General features: G+C 40.8%; 1 protein-coding gene across 1 annotated transcript; it reads right to left on the bottom strand.

Moving 5' to 3' along the window:
• Positions 1 to 373: 373 nt before the first annotated feature.
• On the bottom strand, positions 374 to 15,847 carry LOC147310590 (protein mono-ADP-ribosyltransferase PARP12-like). The gene is made up of 12 exons (XM_086270337.1): positions 15,419 to 15,847; positions 14,950 to 15,085; positions 12,727 to 13,435; positions 12,587 to 12,637; positions 12,373 to 12,499; positions 9,451 to 9,616; positions 6,337 to 6,457; positions 6,125 to 6,221; positions 5,332 to 5,407; positions 4,590 to 4,720; positions 3,512 to 3,654; positions 374 to 3,274 (listed from the first exon to the last, which is right to left on the bottom strand). The coding sequence occupies exons 1-12, from the start codon at positions 15,694 to 15,696 to the stop codon at positions 3,021 to 3,023; spliced, it is 2,289 nt and encodes a 762-aa protein (XP_086126463.1). The 5' UTR covers positions 15,697 to 15,847; the 3' UTR covers positions 374 to 3,020.
• Between the last annotated feature and the right edge of the window lie 112 nt (positions 15,848 to 15,959).

The raw sequence follows: 15,959 nt of genomic DNA, 5'->3' as shown, positions 1-15,959 counted from the left end.
ACTGATGATGATTAAGTTAGAAGTAAGTATTCCTCATTAACTGAAGGTGTTGGAACGCCTGAGCAGAGGGAAAATATGAATGTTGTTATTGTAAATATTATTGTAATCTTTATTTGTTCTTTTTCAGGGTTTTTGAGGGCAAAAGAAGGTTTGTAAACCCACAGCTTATTGCTGAAGCTTGTTCGCCTTCATCTTTTTGCTCTTTAACAAATAAAGAGGGTTTTTTTGTTTTGCAGTTTTTTATCCTGCGACTGTGACTCCAAAAGGAAGTGCAGATCATCATATGTCCTGATGCAGACCATAATTTAGGCCACGTAAACCACAGTGGGCCATAATCAAGAACCACACCCGTGAACAGTCTCGATAACTCTTAAATAATTATTTATTTGAATGATTGCCAACATGCACACACACAAAAATCTGTTTTGATAGAACATTTCAGAAGAATAATAGCTTTAATAGTAGAACAGGTTTACAGTGAGCACATGTAAAGAATCTGGAGGCGCCATCGGCAAACTTTATGAAGCCTGAAACATCCTGTATGACTTTTTTGGGAGAGGGTGAGCCTTTGGAGGCATATCCTTGGAAGGTAACGCAGACTTCCACGTGTTAGTCAGCAGCTCTCATGACTGCTGTTTAAGGCATCAGGACCTCAAGCTATGCTCATGGAGTCTGTTCCTAACAGTTTCATCAGGAACATGCACATAAATATGCCATTCTGTAAGGCTTTGGCAGTGATCTTTCTATTACTTTCTGCATAAAGCAACAGATAGCGATCCTGCTGCTGGGTTGATGCCCTTCTATGGCCCTTTCAGGGTTTCCTCATGCACAGCCTGCCTGGCTGTAAGTACCCTCTCATACAGTGTCAAGAACAATAACAAAAAGCAAAACTAGTAGCATGGGGTATTTGTATTTTGTTATATCTGTTTCTAATCATTATAAATATATAACAGCTAATCCAAGTACTACTGACCAAGCGGGCTATGACTGCAAAAGAGCTAAAGAGAAAGGAAATACACACAATGTAACATTTAAATCATCTTCAAACAGAAATTTATTTTTTTTTATCAACTGTTTTCTGCATTTACAGTCAGACTATGAACTAGAAAGACTGGCAAATGGAACGAGGTGCACTGTGCACAACAGGGCGAAGTGAACGTTTAACAACCACCACAGCATCACCTTTGTGCTGCACTAGAGCGGCGGTCCCCAACCCCCGGGCCATGGACCGGTACTGGTACATGAGTCGCTGGGTACGGGGCCGCGAGAGTTGAGGCTCGGTTGTGAAATTTATGTTTTTCATGGTTTTTATCGTTAACTCTGTTTCCCTGGGTCTTGTGTGTCTTATTTTGAAATAAATATTTACGCGTTACCATAGCGACCAGAGAGCATTAAGGGGCAGAGAGGAGGATGTTACTGTCAAGTGTTGTTGGCGCATTTCAGGAGGACGCTGCTAATAAAGTTACACAATTACACAGTGAAGTCACGTTTATTATTATATTTGTCTTGGTCGTATCATTTTATTCTCTTGTATTTATCCGCGACACCTTAAAAGCCGGTGCTCTGACAAACCATCCTACTTCCTAATTCCAGCACAAATTTAAGTAGGCATGACGGTTTGCCACTTAACTTTGCCCATCGGAGTATTCTTCTCGCTCATATTCACAAAGGTAGGACGGTTCGCCACTTAATTTCGTGTTGTGCGCATGTGTACAAACAACAGGTAGGATGGTTTGTCAGGTAGGATGGATTCCCGGAACACCGGTCCATGAAAATATTGTCTGACATTAAACCGGTCCGTGGCGCAAAAAAGGTTGGGGACCGCTGGACTAGAAGGTCCATGTTTTTCGCTTTCCTTCTTCTCAAGCTTTTCCGAGCACAGTGAGTATCGCACACTGCTGCTGTTTGTTTCTATACGTGTTCCCAGACGTTGGTCCCTGCTTGCTGCTGACATTGCAAAGGTCATCTAAAACAGCAAAGCTATCATCAGGCACCAACACGCAGTCCGTCGTGTCTTGGACAAATCCTTACGAGAATCTGAGGCTCTAAACGCCTCCAACGTTATCCCTTTTTATTATTTGATATGTTTTAGGTACGACGCTTTCGCATGATAACCACTAAACGTGGATGACGTATAAAACTTCCCGAGATAATCACGAGGAAAGCACTCAGGCTTTTCTTCTGATATGGTTAGCACGCTGCAGCATATCTATATTACTCGCATAAACCTGTCCTATGGGCGGTTTTTGCTAAGCCTGTATGCTTTGTCGAATTCTTCATTCTGTATTTATGTTGAGTATAACTAAATTCCTTCGCGTATGTTGAATGTCACAACAACAACAAATGGAGACATCATCGCATTGTCAGGGTGATAAATATGAAAACTTAAAGACATGGCTTAAAATAGATGTTAATAACTGCAATGTTATTAAAAAACTTTTCTTTAGATTGGCCCACCATTAAGGAGATACATACAGATATATGCTAAGATCATTAGCGATACAAAATGTCATTATTACATTTTGTATAAAAGTTAGTGTCATTTCTATAAAAAACACCTCAGCAAATGGGATTGTGCCAGCCTGGTTTTATGTGCATCTTTTGCACATAAAAGATGCACATATGTCTTCATGTGCAACATGAAGACAGACTGACTGGAAATGTTTGTGATTTGTGGAAATTTGTCTTCTTTTAAAAATCACTTTGCATTTGGTCGAGTTGAAAAAGTTTGAGCATCGAAACAAACAAAAGAAACTTGCTTATTCAGCATTTTCATCATTAAACCTAATTAAACCTAAAATAGCAACTGACTGGGAAGCTAGTTTTACCAAGTATTTCCCAGGACAATTCACACATTTTTACCAACATTGCTAAATGCTTAATGGTAAACATGTGGTTCTCATATCTCTTTTCTACTCTGAGTACTCAAAGTTACATTTGTCTCACTATCAGCACATGAAAGAAACTGTGCTGGGTTGGTAAGCTGATAGGGTAGCTGGTTTCTTTCACCAGTACACTGTCTAATTGTACTGTATCAGGTACTCGGGGTAGATCTGGTGCTTCTCAAACACCACAAATATGGTGGGGTCCATTACATCGTCTACACAGCTGTCATAGAGGTTTATGCCCCCTCCGTCTTTTGAAGGAGGTTGGCAATAATCGGAGGACCCTTTGGTGTAGTCTCCCACCAGCACCCGTGAGATGAACATGGCTCGGACGTCAGCGTCACCGGTGTAGTTGTGGGAGTATCTGGCATCACGGGCAAAGTAACTACCTGTGTTTAGACACCAAAAGGTACAATTGTGAAAAAATGTATTTGTGGGGAAGGAAACTGGTAAACATGCAGAGGTGATTACACGGTGAAAAAATCAATGTTTTCCATAAGAATAACTCCACAGGACTCACGGTGTCACAAAGATGAGCGTGGCTGGAGTCTTTGCTTTTTAAATCTATGCTGAACATGTGCTGAATAACCAATAACTATTTCAGCACGAACATTTCTTCCACTCACCTTTGCCATAAGCCATTCCATGAGTTCTGCAGTCGAAGTTGTTGTGGCAGATGGTGTTTACAGATTTGGAGTCGATGCCATGAAAAAGCCTTAGTTCAGGCACATCTCTCCCTCGGTTTTTGGTCCTCATCTGATTCTTCTGCCTTGAAAAAGGAGACAGGAAACAAATTAAAGCAAGCTGTAAGAGTGTGAATCATGGTCTTGTGTCTTTGAGCCTGTGTTTTAAGTTTTTTTATGCTTTGAGTTTTCTGTGAGCTCATGATTTGTTCTTTTGGATGTTGAGACGCAGTTTATGTTCTAGCTCTGTATTCACTCCTTTCAATATATTATTGTTTCACATTGCTTCTGTGTTCGTCATTAGGTTATGTAATCTTTAGTCATCATCTTTTATGACCCTGTCCCGTCTCCCCAGTCAGTCACGTCTCCATGTTCCCGTCACTGTGTCAAGTTCACATGTCTTAGTCTGTGTCTTTGTGGTCTGAGTCTCCCTTTGTTCTCATGGTTGTGTTCTCCTCCACAGTATATTTTACTACATATAATATCCCCATAGGTCACATTATATCTGGAAGAAAACAAGCCATGAAATTTTGGGAAGTCTTTGTAGATCTCCAAGGTAACACTGGGTAACGGTCTAGATCCAGGCAAGGATATAAAGAAAAAGTAGAGAAAAGGTCAGAAAGTGTGCATGCTAATAGTAGACATTGAATAAAAGATGGACCAAGCCTGTGGCTCTGAAAAGCAACACCACTGTGGGCAGCTTAAATCTCTATATTCAGGGGGCAGCAGGGGGCAAAAAACTGAAAAAGTGGTCAGTTTATTAAAATGCATGAAAAAAGATCTTCTTAATACGTTTATGACTTCTTTAAATATTTTCCTATTGGGTTGATTTTCTCCATTAATAGTTTAAAGTCTACTTTAATACAACATGAGTTTCGTAAATGATGCTGTTACTTTATCAGACAGGGGTGGCTACTTGCACAGATACAATAACCTGGTTAGAATCTATCGTAGACACAAGCTGTCAGCCAAATTTAACAAGCGGCTGATGCATGGATATTAACTGGATGTCGGTACGTACAACTGAAAGGCTGCCCAAAGACTTTGGTTCTGAATTCTCTCAATGTTGATGATATCAAAGCCTCTCATGGTTTTACAGAAAAGAGCTTCAACCTCCTTAAATTCTCTTGAGCTGCTCTGGAGGGAGATTTGCTGTAAGAAAACAGAGAAACATAGAAAATGTTCAGTCACAATAACATTGAACAAAAACAAGCTGTAATCACAATTTTAAAACACCATCATCAAACACAGAAACAGAAAGAATTATTAACTTTTTTTTTACTTTGGCTTCTAAACAACACTTTTTTTCAACACTTGCTGAAGGAAATATTTGGTTTTTTTGCTGGATACTTTATTATGTTCCATTTAGCTAACATAGCATCTTTGCTGGCTGAATCAGGCTGTGCTGATGTAAAAAAACAAAACAATGAAATGAAAAAAGAAACAGCAGATATCTAGCAATACTGAAATCATTGACTGTCTTTTTTTTGAAAATTAAAAATACAAAATCTTATATCAGAATAAACTGAGGCATCGAGTTTTCAGCAGCCGTACTAAAGAAAGTTGACTCCTAAAATCTGCAAACATGTGAAAAACAACCTCAGCTATCTGGTACTAATTATCCCATTTTGTTAAAAATTACACTGCAAACAATAAGAAATAATAGATTACAATTACTCAATGATGTTTACATTTAGAAATGACTGTGAGCTAAACCAACAGAGGAAAATTATATTTTTTACATTTGTTGGTTTTCACAGTACCGAATATCCTGTTTCAGGGATCTGTGTCTTGTCCCAGTTGTCCGGTACTGGGCCAACATTTTGAACCACAGGCCTTCTGCAAACAGAAATGATAAGGAATGCTTTCATTATTGTTCGTTTTAAAACCCCAAAACACATTTATAGTTATATCAGTACTGAAATTAATTAAAATTAAAATCGTCATTTTCCCCATTAAAAGCCGTAATAACAATAGTACGATTTTTTACTGGATTTTTAAAAAGATTATTATTATTATTATTATTATTATTATTGCAAATTCATCAATAAAACTACCAACAAAAACTTAACAATTCAGATTTATGTCTGAGGCTGCAATTTTTGGATTGCAATGATTTGTTTCACATTAGAGCACAGAGAACATGTGGAATGTTTAAACTGGAAAAACTGCACCATCATAACAAAAACGTTCATGTGTAGCATCCCCTTTTCTAACAACAGTCCACAAATGTCTGTGAACTGAGACCAGTTGCGAGAGAGAGATGCTCAACATTCCTATTTTTAATGCAGTGCCACTTGAGTGCTCAAAGATCTCATCAACTAGTGATTTTTGGCCCGAGATTGTTCCAAATAAAGTCTTTGTAGATCTCCAAGGTAATACTGTGGTAAGGTCTAGATACAGGAAAAGGAAAGTATATAAAACCATATCTAGAGCTTTGATTGTCTCAATGAGAAGAGTAAACCGAACAAGAACATGAATTCTCCTCCCCAATTAGAATGAACTTCTCAGATGTAAGAACACCGCAGAGAATAAGCTGCTCTTGGGATGACGTACCTGACTTTCTTTGTTCGGACGTCTACAGCAGAGACAAACCGTGGCCGTCTGCACACGAGCGTCTTCGTGCCATTAAGGTTGTTTGTCTGCATCATGTCTGACGGGTAAGAAAAAAAACATAAATAAAAGTTTAAACTTGTGCAATGATTATGACACCACTTTTAAAACACAGAAATCAGCGATCAGATACAGTTTCCATATTCTTTGTTTACCATCGAAACTGAGTGAATACGAGTGTGAACCAGCAGTAAACTCCACAACGTCTTTATTATTGCCCAGGAACAACTTCTCCAGCTTTGTGCTGTTGATGTCTGCTGCTTCATGTCCACCAATCTGCAAAGTAAGAAAGGCGAGCAGGTCTTTAAACGCATAACAAACAGGAATTGCCATATGAACAATAAATCGTTGGGAAGCAAAATAATATTGTCTAAAGAGCTTGTAATATTATAAAGGTCTCAAGGTAGAAATTCCCAAGTTAGCATAGCCACAATTATGAAAACAGTAACATTTGGTTTGGCAGAGTCGTCATGCTGGACGTCCTTCCTCACCGAGCTCATTTATGTGGCGCTCATGTGGCATGGCTTTGAACTTTTGAACCCCTGACACCAGATTTGTGTTTTGGTATCAAACTAGGGATCTTTTGCATGTTAGGTATATGTGTTAACGACCACAGCTGGAGCCTTAAGATTTTTGAAATTTGATCTTAGGTTGCAGACATTTTATATGAAAATGGAAGAAAAGCAAAGCATGGTGCATTCATTTGGTTGGTAGCATGTAATTCTTCCTCTTTCCTATAAATCAAAGGTAAGTGACTGCTTATTTTAGTATTAAAAATCTCAACAATTCAGAATATGAGATGAGATATGAGAGGAATACATTTGGTAGGTAAAAGAAAAAGATTAGGAGATGAGCTGTAAATAAGAGAATAGAGCAAGTAAAACATTAACCATGAAACAAATAAATCAGGATATAAAGAAGGCCAAAATAAAAAAAACTAAAAAAGCACGCTGGGCCACAGCCAGTGTAACTCAAACTGCTGAGAAATATCATGATCTTAATTTAGTTTAAGAGTAAATCTCTGCCAGCTTCACTTCTTTCTCCTTTGTGTGCATCATTTATTGCAGTTTACATGTAGTATTAACTGCAGCAGTAGGTGCCATTGATAATGTGACTGAGACAGATGTACAGTGGCACAGATCAGCTCCACCTGCTCTTCATGCTGAGGCACGCCGGATATAAAACTCTGACCTGCTGCAGCTATTTTTCCATGTTTGTTCACTGTTTCACAAACATATCAGTCAGGAACTACTTCACCCGTACACCCCTCCTAAGACGTGGAGTTATTCATGGCAAAGACTTTAACCTTTGGTTTGTTAAACGATGTTTAACAAACAGACTACTGTAATTCATTATTATCAGGATGTCCAAAAAACTCACTGAAAAGCCTTCAGCTAATCCAAAATGCTACAGCAAGAGTCCTGACAGGGACTAGAAAGAGAGAGCAGATTTCTCCTGTTTTGGCTTCCCTTCATTGGCTTCCTGTTAAGTCCAGAATTGAATTCAAAATCCTGCTCCTCACATACAAGGTCTTAAATAATCAGGCCCCATCTCATCTTAATGACCTTGTAGTACCATATCACCCTATTAGAGCAGTTCGCTCTCGCTCTGCAGGCCTACTTGTTGTTCCTAGAGTATTTAAAAGTAGAATGGGAGGCAGAGCCTTCAGTTTTCAGGCCCCTCTTCTGTGGAACCAGCTTCCAGTTTGGATTCAGGAGACAGACACTATCTCTACTTTCAAGATTAGGCTTCAAACTTTCCTTTTTGCTAAAGCATATAGTTAGGGCTGGACCAGGTGACCCTGAATCCTCCCTTAGTTATGCTGCAATAGACGTAGGCTGCCGGGGATTCCCATGATGCATTGAGTTTTTCCTTTCCAGTCACCTTTCTCGCTCATTATGTGTTAACAGACCTCTCTGCATTGAATCATATCTGTTATTAATCTCTGTCTCTCTTCCACAGCATGTCTTTATCCTGTCTTCCTTCTCTCACCCCAACCGGTCGCAGCAGATGGCCGCCCCTCCCTGAGCCTGGTTCTTCCGGAGGTTTCTTCCTGTTAAAAGGGAGTTTTTCCTTCCCACTGTCGCCAAAGTGCTTGGTCATAGGGGGTCATATGATTGTTGGGTTTTTCTCTGTATCTATGAAGCGCCTTGAGGCGACTTTTTGTGTGATTTGGACTATATAAATAAAATTGAATTGAATTAAAAAGATCAGAAAGTGTAAGCTCTGAATGGCTGCAACGTCAAACTTAAATGGTAGTGGAAAATTATTTACTTTAACCTTCTAAGACCTGAACTCTTCCACAGCAGCATTTTTATTTTCTCTTTGATATTTGGGCTGATTGGGTCCTGATAAATGTAAAAACAAAGAATTACCAGATTTTTTTGTTTTTACCTAATTTTTGTTTCTAAGAAAAATAAGAGCCACATATGAGGATATTCATTTAAAATTTCGATAGAACAGAAGCAGTATAATGTCCTCGTAAGTGGATCTCAGGCCCTTGTAGAGCAAAATTGAGTATTTTGATCTAACTAACCCAAAATGTGATGTCCACATATGTGGACGCCAGGTCCTAGGAGGTTAATACAGTTTCCATAAAACAACAGAGCTATACTAAAATTTAAGTGAGTAATGATGTTTATACTACAAGATGATGTCAGTCTGTTTTGTTGTCATTGTGATGTTGTGCATCGTATTGACAAAATAAAGTGTGTTATACCGCTCTACCATCACACAAAAAGTTGAAGCTGTGGACACTGGGCTGCTAGCAAACAGACGAACAAACAGAACCCATCACTTACTCGCTCCCTTCAGCAGAGAATGAAAAACAGCAAATGCTCTTACGTAATAAATGTGACAGTATGAGCTTTTGGATTTAGCAACAGACTCTTGCTGATATGTTAAATGTGTCAGAGTTTTTTATTTGCATGTCCACAAAACTAGCATGCATTTGGAGTCTTGTTTAAAGTTTCTTGACAAAATTAATGTAGCTCTGTTCTCCAAATGTGGTCGTGTTCAGTTTTAAAAAGTAAAACAAAAACACAACAACGGTGAAAATGAGGCTTTGAAATGCAATCGACAAACTAATGGGTGACGCAAAGACGACTGTCTTCACTGTTTATCAAAGAGTGCAAACAACCTTTTTAGTAAACAGTCAGTTACACATTTTATATGTTTGTACAGCGGTCTGTTAGAGTTATGTCCTAATATTGTCTTTTTCTTAACAACATAAAAATTTAAAATACGATAACAATAATGTCGTTACTCACAGCAGATGCAAACATGTTCCACCTCCCAAACTCATCCTGCCAGTACCAAAGCCACTCGGTGGTGTGGATGAAGGTCGGCTCAGTCACCGAGTTTTCTGTCGAGAGCCGACGTACCTGCTTCAGTCCGCAGGTCATCGTGTCAAAGTGCACGGCTGGGCTGGTACTACTGCAGACACACAATTAAAACAAAATGAATCCACTGCTAGCTGTGTACTGCGTGTGTGTTATTTGAAAACACAGCATTAAGACATTTCTTGTAGTTGGTCATCAGGTTTGCACACATCAGCGAGGGATCTTAGACCACTCCTTTTTACAGAAACTCTTTAAACCAGGGCTGCCCAATCCCAGTCCTCAAGAGCTACTATCCTGCAGCTTTTAGATGCATCCCTACTCCAACACAGCTGAATCAAATGGTTTGATTACCTCTTCAGCATGCCATCATGTTTGGCAAAGGCCTGATAACAAGCCATTCATTTGATTCGGGTGTGTGGGAACAAGGATGCATCTAAAAGCTGCAGGACGGTAGCTCTCGAGGACCGGGATTGGGCACCCCTGCTTTAAACCCTTCAGGTTCTTGGGTTCCACTGAACAACTCAAAGCTTCAGCTCCCTCCACAGATTTTCTATAGGACAGGTCTGGAGACTGTCTGGGCCACTCCATGACCTTTGCTCTTCTTTAGCCACTTCTTTGTTGACTTGGTATGTTTTGGGTCACTGCCATGCTGGAAAATCTGTCCACTCAGTGGTCACGCTGCGGGAGGGAAGTTCTCTTCAAGATTGTACGGTGCATGGCCCTGTCCATTTAGGATGGGAATTGATAAGAATTTAGCGATTCCGATTAAATGATTGATATCAATTATCAATTCTTCATGGCTTTCACTGGCTCTGCTTTGAGTCGCCACCATCTCTAAGCAGCATAGCAAAGACATTACATTCATGGAAGTTAATTACATGCTGTGTGGTCAAATGTTTGTGCATGTTGGAGGGATTTCCCATCCTTCTTGAGTTTTGTGGTCATTACTGAAAAATGTAAAAATGTATTACACAAATTACACAAAACCCTTTTTTTAAAATAATGCAGTACATACTGTAACTACTTGTTACATTACTCTTTACATTACCTAAAATACTAAAACACACTGTCATAATAACCAGTTAATAGTACAAACCTTGGGCTACAGTCCAGCACACCAACACAAATCATGACGACACAAGGACACACATATGATCCTAGTCATAGTATTTAGGTGTCAACAAAAAGCTGCCAACACAGAGCAAAGATGAAAACCAGCACAAAGAGCGATCGCCATGGTGATTCTACTTTAGAAACATGAACAGGTAGAAAGAGAGTCTGCAGCCTGACTGCTCATCAGTTTGTTACTTGTTGAAGTTCAGGCTCTGGCTGATGGGCTGCGGCTTTAACATTACTTTGGGTTCTTGGCTGGCTTAGTATTAGCATGCTCTCTGTGCAAAGAGCCAAAGTTGTGTTACCACCATAGTGCAGCTGTTTCTGTCCTAGATGCAGTTTCCACTTTACCATCACACTCTTGTCTGTTTTTTTGTGCAATAAGAATAAAAGGACAGTCCATATCCAGGCTATAGACTGTGCCACTATTTTCCTCCTCCAACAAACTGAAATCAGCTGATTTGGACAACAGGGAACTGGTTCTCTACAAGAACTGGATCCTGATTCTCAAACCTACTGTCCATTAGAACCTCATTCTGGGGAACTCATTCTGAACGCTTAGCAGAAAACAGCGCTTGACTGTGGTAAAAGTGTTCTTTAGCTCATATTCAGCATTTCTCTTCTGCCAAACATGGTGGCCAAAGAGATCGACTGACTGACCACAACACTTTCTCCCAAGCCTTCTCTCAATCATGAAGATGTTCACTTGAGCAGGTGGACCTTAAGGTTGCAGCAAGATTTCTATCTATTCTGCTTTAAACGCAGTTGAGATCAGGAGTAATGATAATGGTAATTTGTTGGAAATTCATGTCAACTCAATGTGCTTAACACTGAACATAAAAACATAAAAACCTGGTCACCAAACCGCAACCACCACACTCCACACAGCTTCCCGTGACACTGGGGGAGACAGAGTTCTGTCTGCATGTCAGAGATCAAATCCTTATTTCACTCAGCGACATGCAGGTCAAAGAACTTTTCTGTGATATGTTGATATTCTATCTGCTTCCATCAAAATGAGTAACTAACATAAAACTACCATAAAATTGTGTTCATTTTACTTTAAGTGAGCAAACTTACAAATTCAGCAAAGAATCAAATATTTTATTTTAATATTTATCCAAAGCGTTGCGCCTGAAACCGCCGTATTGTAGCGTCCCTCCAACAGGAGACAGAGACGGTCAGGATTCCGTGTACCAGCTGTTCATTAGGAACAGTAACACAGTCGGCTGTGGGCTGTAGACAACGCCAAAACAAAGAGAGCGCTCCCTGAAGAACAAAAACAATCCCTCTGTCTCCTCTTGAACTTGTGCTACATTTCCCCCCCCCCCACACACACACACACACACACACGCTCCATAACTCCCACCCCCATACATACACTCTCAGCCAACCACAAGCATGTTCTCCTACAGACTCTCTGTCACAGGTGTTTGATATGATCGACAGGCTTAACAGCCTCTAGATTATTACACCTTCAAGGACACTCAGTAAATCACATCATTGCACGTGTGGAGCAAGTCCGTCATAGCTGTGTGACAAATCTGAACACAATAACGCTGATGACACAATGATCAGATTAACTTGCAATCCAGTTTGTTACATACTAACATCACAGAGAGCCAGCGCTTCCTAAAACCAAAGCTTTCTGAAGCATTTTACCTTCAAAAAATCTGGAAACGCCCAAACCTTTTATCTAAAATTGAGATGTCTGAGTTGCAGAATAAATGTAAGTACCTGTATGAGTTACTGGGGTCACAGTAGTCTCTCTCAATTGTCTCATTATCGGGCAAATCAGTCCACTGGTGTCCCTCTTGGACCTGCCATCGGTACGGCATCTTGTCATGAGCTTTAAAACATCGATCTAAGAAGAAAGAAGAAAGACAGCTGGTCAAAGTCAAGAAAGAACTACATTAAAACCTAAAACACTTACTAACCATGACTTTCTCACCTTGATGTTTGCAGTGACCTTTGATAAAGTACATGCAGATCCCTGTTTTATCTGAAAGAAACAGGAGATATTTCACAGGCTTCATTCAGACAGCAGTTTTAGTTCATCTCCCCACAGAAGTGTTTTCAGCCGTTGTTTACCTCTGACAGGGCTCTGTCTATTGTTCTGCCATCCTCCGCCTCTAGCAGCTACATCACTGACAGCAGCACGAATGTCACTTAAGGAACGAGTATTTTGAAAAAGCCGATGGTTGCCCCTGTTGCCGCCTCTCCCTCTAAAAGGCACAGCAGCTTTTTTTGGACGCCATGTCCGGTTTTGGCTTACATCATTTTCGCTGCTCGCATCGTTGTCGCTAGTGGCGGCAGAGATGTCACTAGTGGGAGAGTTTTCATCGTCGCTTTCATTCAGTCCATCGCTGGAGTACAGGTCAAAGGCGTCAATGTTTGCAGCAATGTCACTAAGTGAACAGGCCTGATCCTGCACCGGGCGGCTGCTGTGGCTTCCTCTGTTCCCCCTAAAGCCACTGTTGCCCCAAGTATCTCTCCAACCTCTGCTGAGCTGATGGCCACCTCTCCCTCTGCCTCTCTGACTTTGTTGACCATGGTCACTGACTCGAGCCACCTTCAAAGCTTGTTTATTTGCATAAGTAGCCTTCAAGGATTGAAAGAGTGTGTCAGGTACGCCTCTAGCTTGCAAAGCTCTGAATGGCTGTGGAGCATTAAAATCGTGGTTCTTCCAGCAGCTGCATTCATGGCTGATGTAGGTCTCACAGATGTGGAGCCTCTTGCAACCATCACCATCCTGACACCTGCCAAACAGTCCAACACCGTTGTTGTAGTCGTGGCATATCTGGAGATATGGAGAGAGGAAAAGATGAAAAGTGAAGGTTATAATCACAGACTGTAAATCAAACCTGGATTATAATCATATATTCTACATAAACGATAGATAGAACTGTCTGACATTCCTGTTTGATTTGTTGTTGTTTGTTTTGTTTTGACTTTAAAAAGGCACTGTACATGTAAGCTGTATAAATAAGTAAGACAGGAAAGACTGAGAGCATAAGCTTGATTTGAATCAGTTTAGGTCATTTTGTCATAAACTTCTAAAAAACAGGTAAATTCAAGGAGAGATGCAACCATTTGAATCTCCCCCTGCTGGGCATTAAACAAAATGCAGGCATTTAAAGAACTTTCATTTAACACAGTGGTTCCCAAACTTTTTTTTTTGCTAGCCCCTCCCCTTCGTCTTACAAGAAAACGAAATTCGTCACGCAACGTCAAACGTATGTGCCTTTTGTCACGTCACGCCGTGCGCCACGTTAATGGCTGTATCCCAATTCAGTGTCTGCAGCCTTAAAGTACGCAGCCTCAACGATCCTCAAGGGCCGCGTACTCAAAGACCGCTAAGGCCGGAAGTGCGAGGCTTGTGAAATGGGACGGTCTAGCCTCCGTTGCGCTGCCCAGGTTGCCTAGCAACCATGATACTAACAGCTGGAAACGTGTCATACAGCTTTGTTTGACAGAAATGAAGGAGAAAATCTTTTGTTCATTTGTTTGTTTCTACATAAGCTTTGATCATTCTCTGTAAGATTAAGCTCAGCTATTGAACGGCGTATATTTTAAAGTAAAGGCTTTAAAACCAAGTTAGCACAAACGTCACTAATGTCACATAACTTTGCCGACATGTGACCAACAGTAATGTTTTAATGTTCTTCGTTATTAAACATTTGCACATAAATAAGTGACATAATATTCAGTACTTACTTAAAGTTTACTCTTCAGGCGCCCTTCACCCACCATTTTTTTTTTTTTGCAAAATTATCCACACCCACCGCCGCGCTATGCATTCTGGGATAATTGGGCTACGAAGTCTACACCGCCACAGCCTTAAAATTCAGGGAAATGAAGGACGCATTTCAGGGCCGCATTTCGAGCAGCCTTTGAATTGGGACAGCCTTCGTCGCATCGCGGTGACGTAATCGGCCTTGAAATGCGGCCTTTAAGGCTGCAGACCCTGAATTGGGATACAGCCATCGTTTACATTAGATCAATCTCTACAATGGCGGATAGAGACAAAATACTGTTAATATGACTATCTGCAGTTTTTACACGCTTACATTTACACACACAGTTGCTGTCCCTCCGTTTAGAAAGGCAGAGACGTCAATGGTGTAATTATTTTACATTTTTTCTCAATAGCTATATTTTTCAAAAAAAAAAAACCATTTTTAAAGAAAAACACTTTCAATTCATTTAAAAACAAAAGTAACATGTTAGTGGAAACAGCGGGTGTGGCATTGTGTCGTAGGAATGCAAACTAGACTGACTCGTCCGGTTCATGCTGTGTGTTGTTAGACTTACATCAGGAAGAACTGTGTGGTCACTCTGCAGCAGCAGGGTGCACAGCTCCTCTCGGCTCAGGCTCTCCAGCTCATGCTCCCTCAGAAGTCTTTGGTTATGCTCAGACGTCAGCTCATGGGAGAAGCTGCAGCCCCTCCTGTTGTAACAGAATCCACACAGCTGAGTCATGACGGTAAGTACTCAGTAAAAGAAAAGAAAAAACCCCAAAACAATAATGACAACAACAAAAAAGCTGTCATGTACGTCATGGGTTATCTTTCTGGTAGAAAGTCCGTTTGCAAGTCAAAAGACGACGCAATAACTCATGGACAGAATTATATGAAAGTCAAGTTCAGCGTTTTGGGAAAAATGTTTTAGCAGGATTCGCCCAATAATAGGTTTGATGTACAGCTGGGTAGAGCCAGCATCCGTTTAACTTCGAAGACTCAGACAATAAGCTGTTTATTTACTTTAAGTCCAGCATGTTTACCTGAGCTGAGTGAACTGACAGAATCCGCTGAAGAGGATGTTTTTACACAGGTGCAGACCCCTGCACGTCCCCGGGCAGTCTTTGGCTCTGCAAAGTCTCAGGCGGGTCCTGGCCACCACCTTCGGCTGTCCGTTTGGACAACACCGAGCAAATTTCTCTCGGTTAGAAATGATCTCCGACACCTTCGTGGGATCTCCGGAAAATAGATTATACACTAAATCCTCCGTGTTGACTGCTCCTTGGCCGGCGCAGATCATTTTCAGTATTTCCGTCTCCATCGTGTCCGAGCTCTGCCTGCGTTAACTTCCACCTGTGAGACCAAACCGCAGCTTGACGACAGCGGCCGCTGGTTTCATGGGAGGAGGAAATCTTCGGTATCATTTCTGACGATTGGAAAGCGAAACTGAACTATTTTTTATCTTGGACTGATGCTGTAATGCTGCTGATGTCCACTTGGGGGCGTCACCGCGCTGTATGACCTCCATAGACCTCGACTGAAAATGAAAAGAAGGGCTTACTTTTGCTTCACAGCTGAAACATG

The sequence above is a fragment of the Aulonocara sp. 'chitande type north' Nkhata Bay genome, linkage group LG17 (assembly GCF_057382095.1).
Source record: "Aulonocara sp. 'chitande type north' Nkhata Bay isolate Kocher_YH1m ecotype deep benthic linkage group LG17, A_spYH_male_GT1.1, whole genome shotgun sequence".
Taxonomy (NCBI): Eukaryota; Metazoa; Chordata; class Actinopteri; order Cichliformes; family Cichlidae; genus Aulonocara; species Aulonocara sp. 'chitande type north' Nkhata Bay.
Note: the sequence above shows the minus strand (reverse complement) of the source record. Positions and strands in the feature narration are given on the sequence as shown.

Bases quoted from the DNA above. Each gene is read 5' to 3' on its own strand.
- LOC147310590 (XM_086270337.1), bottom strand. From the start codon at position 15,696: ATGGAGACGGAAATACTGAAAATGATCTGCGCCGGCCAAGGAGCAGTC. The intron at 12,638-12,726 runs GTAAACAACGGC...TGTTTCTTTCAG, and splicing joins TAGACAGAGCCCTGTCAGAG to ATAAAACAGGGATCTGCATG. The intron at 4,721-5,331 runs GTACTGTGAAAA...GTTTTCTTACAG, and splicing joins TCCCTGAAACAGGATATTCG to CAAATCTCCCTCCAGAGCAG.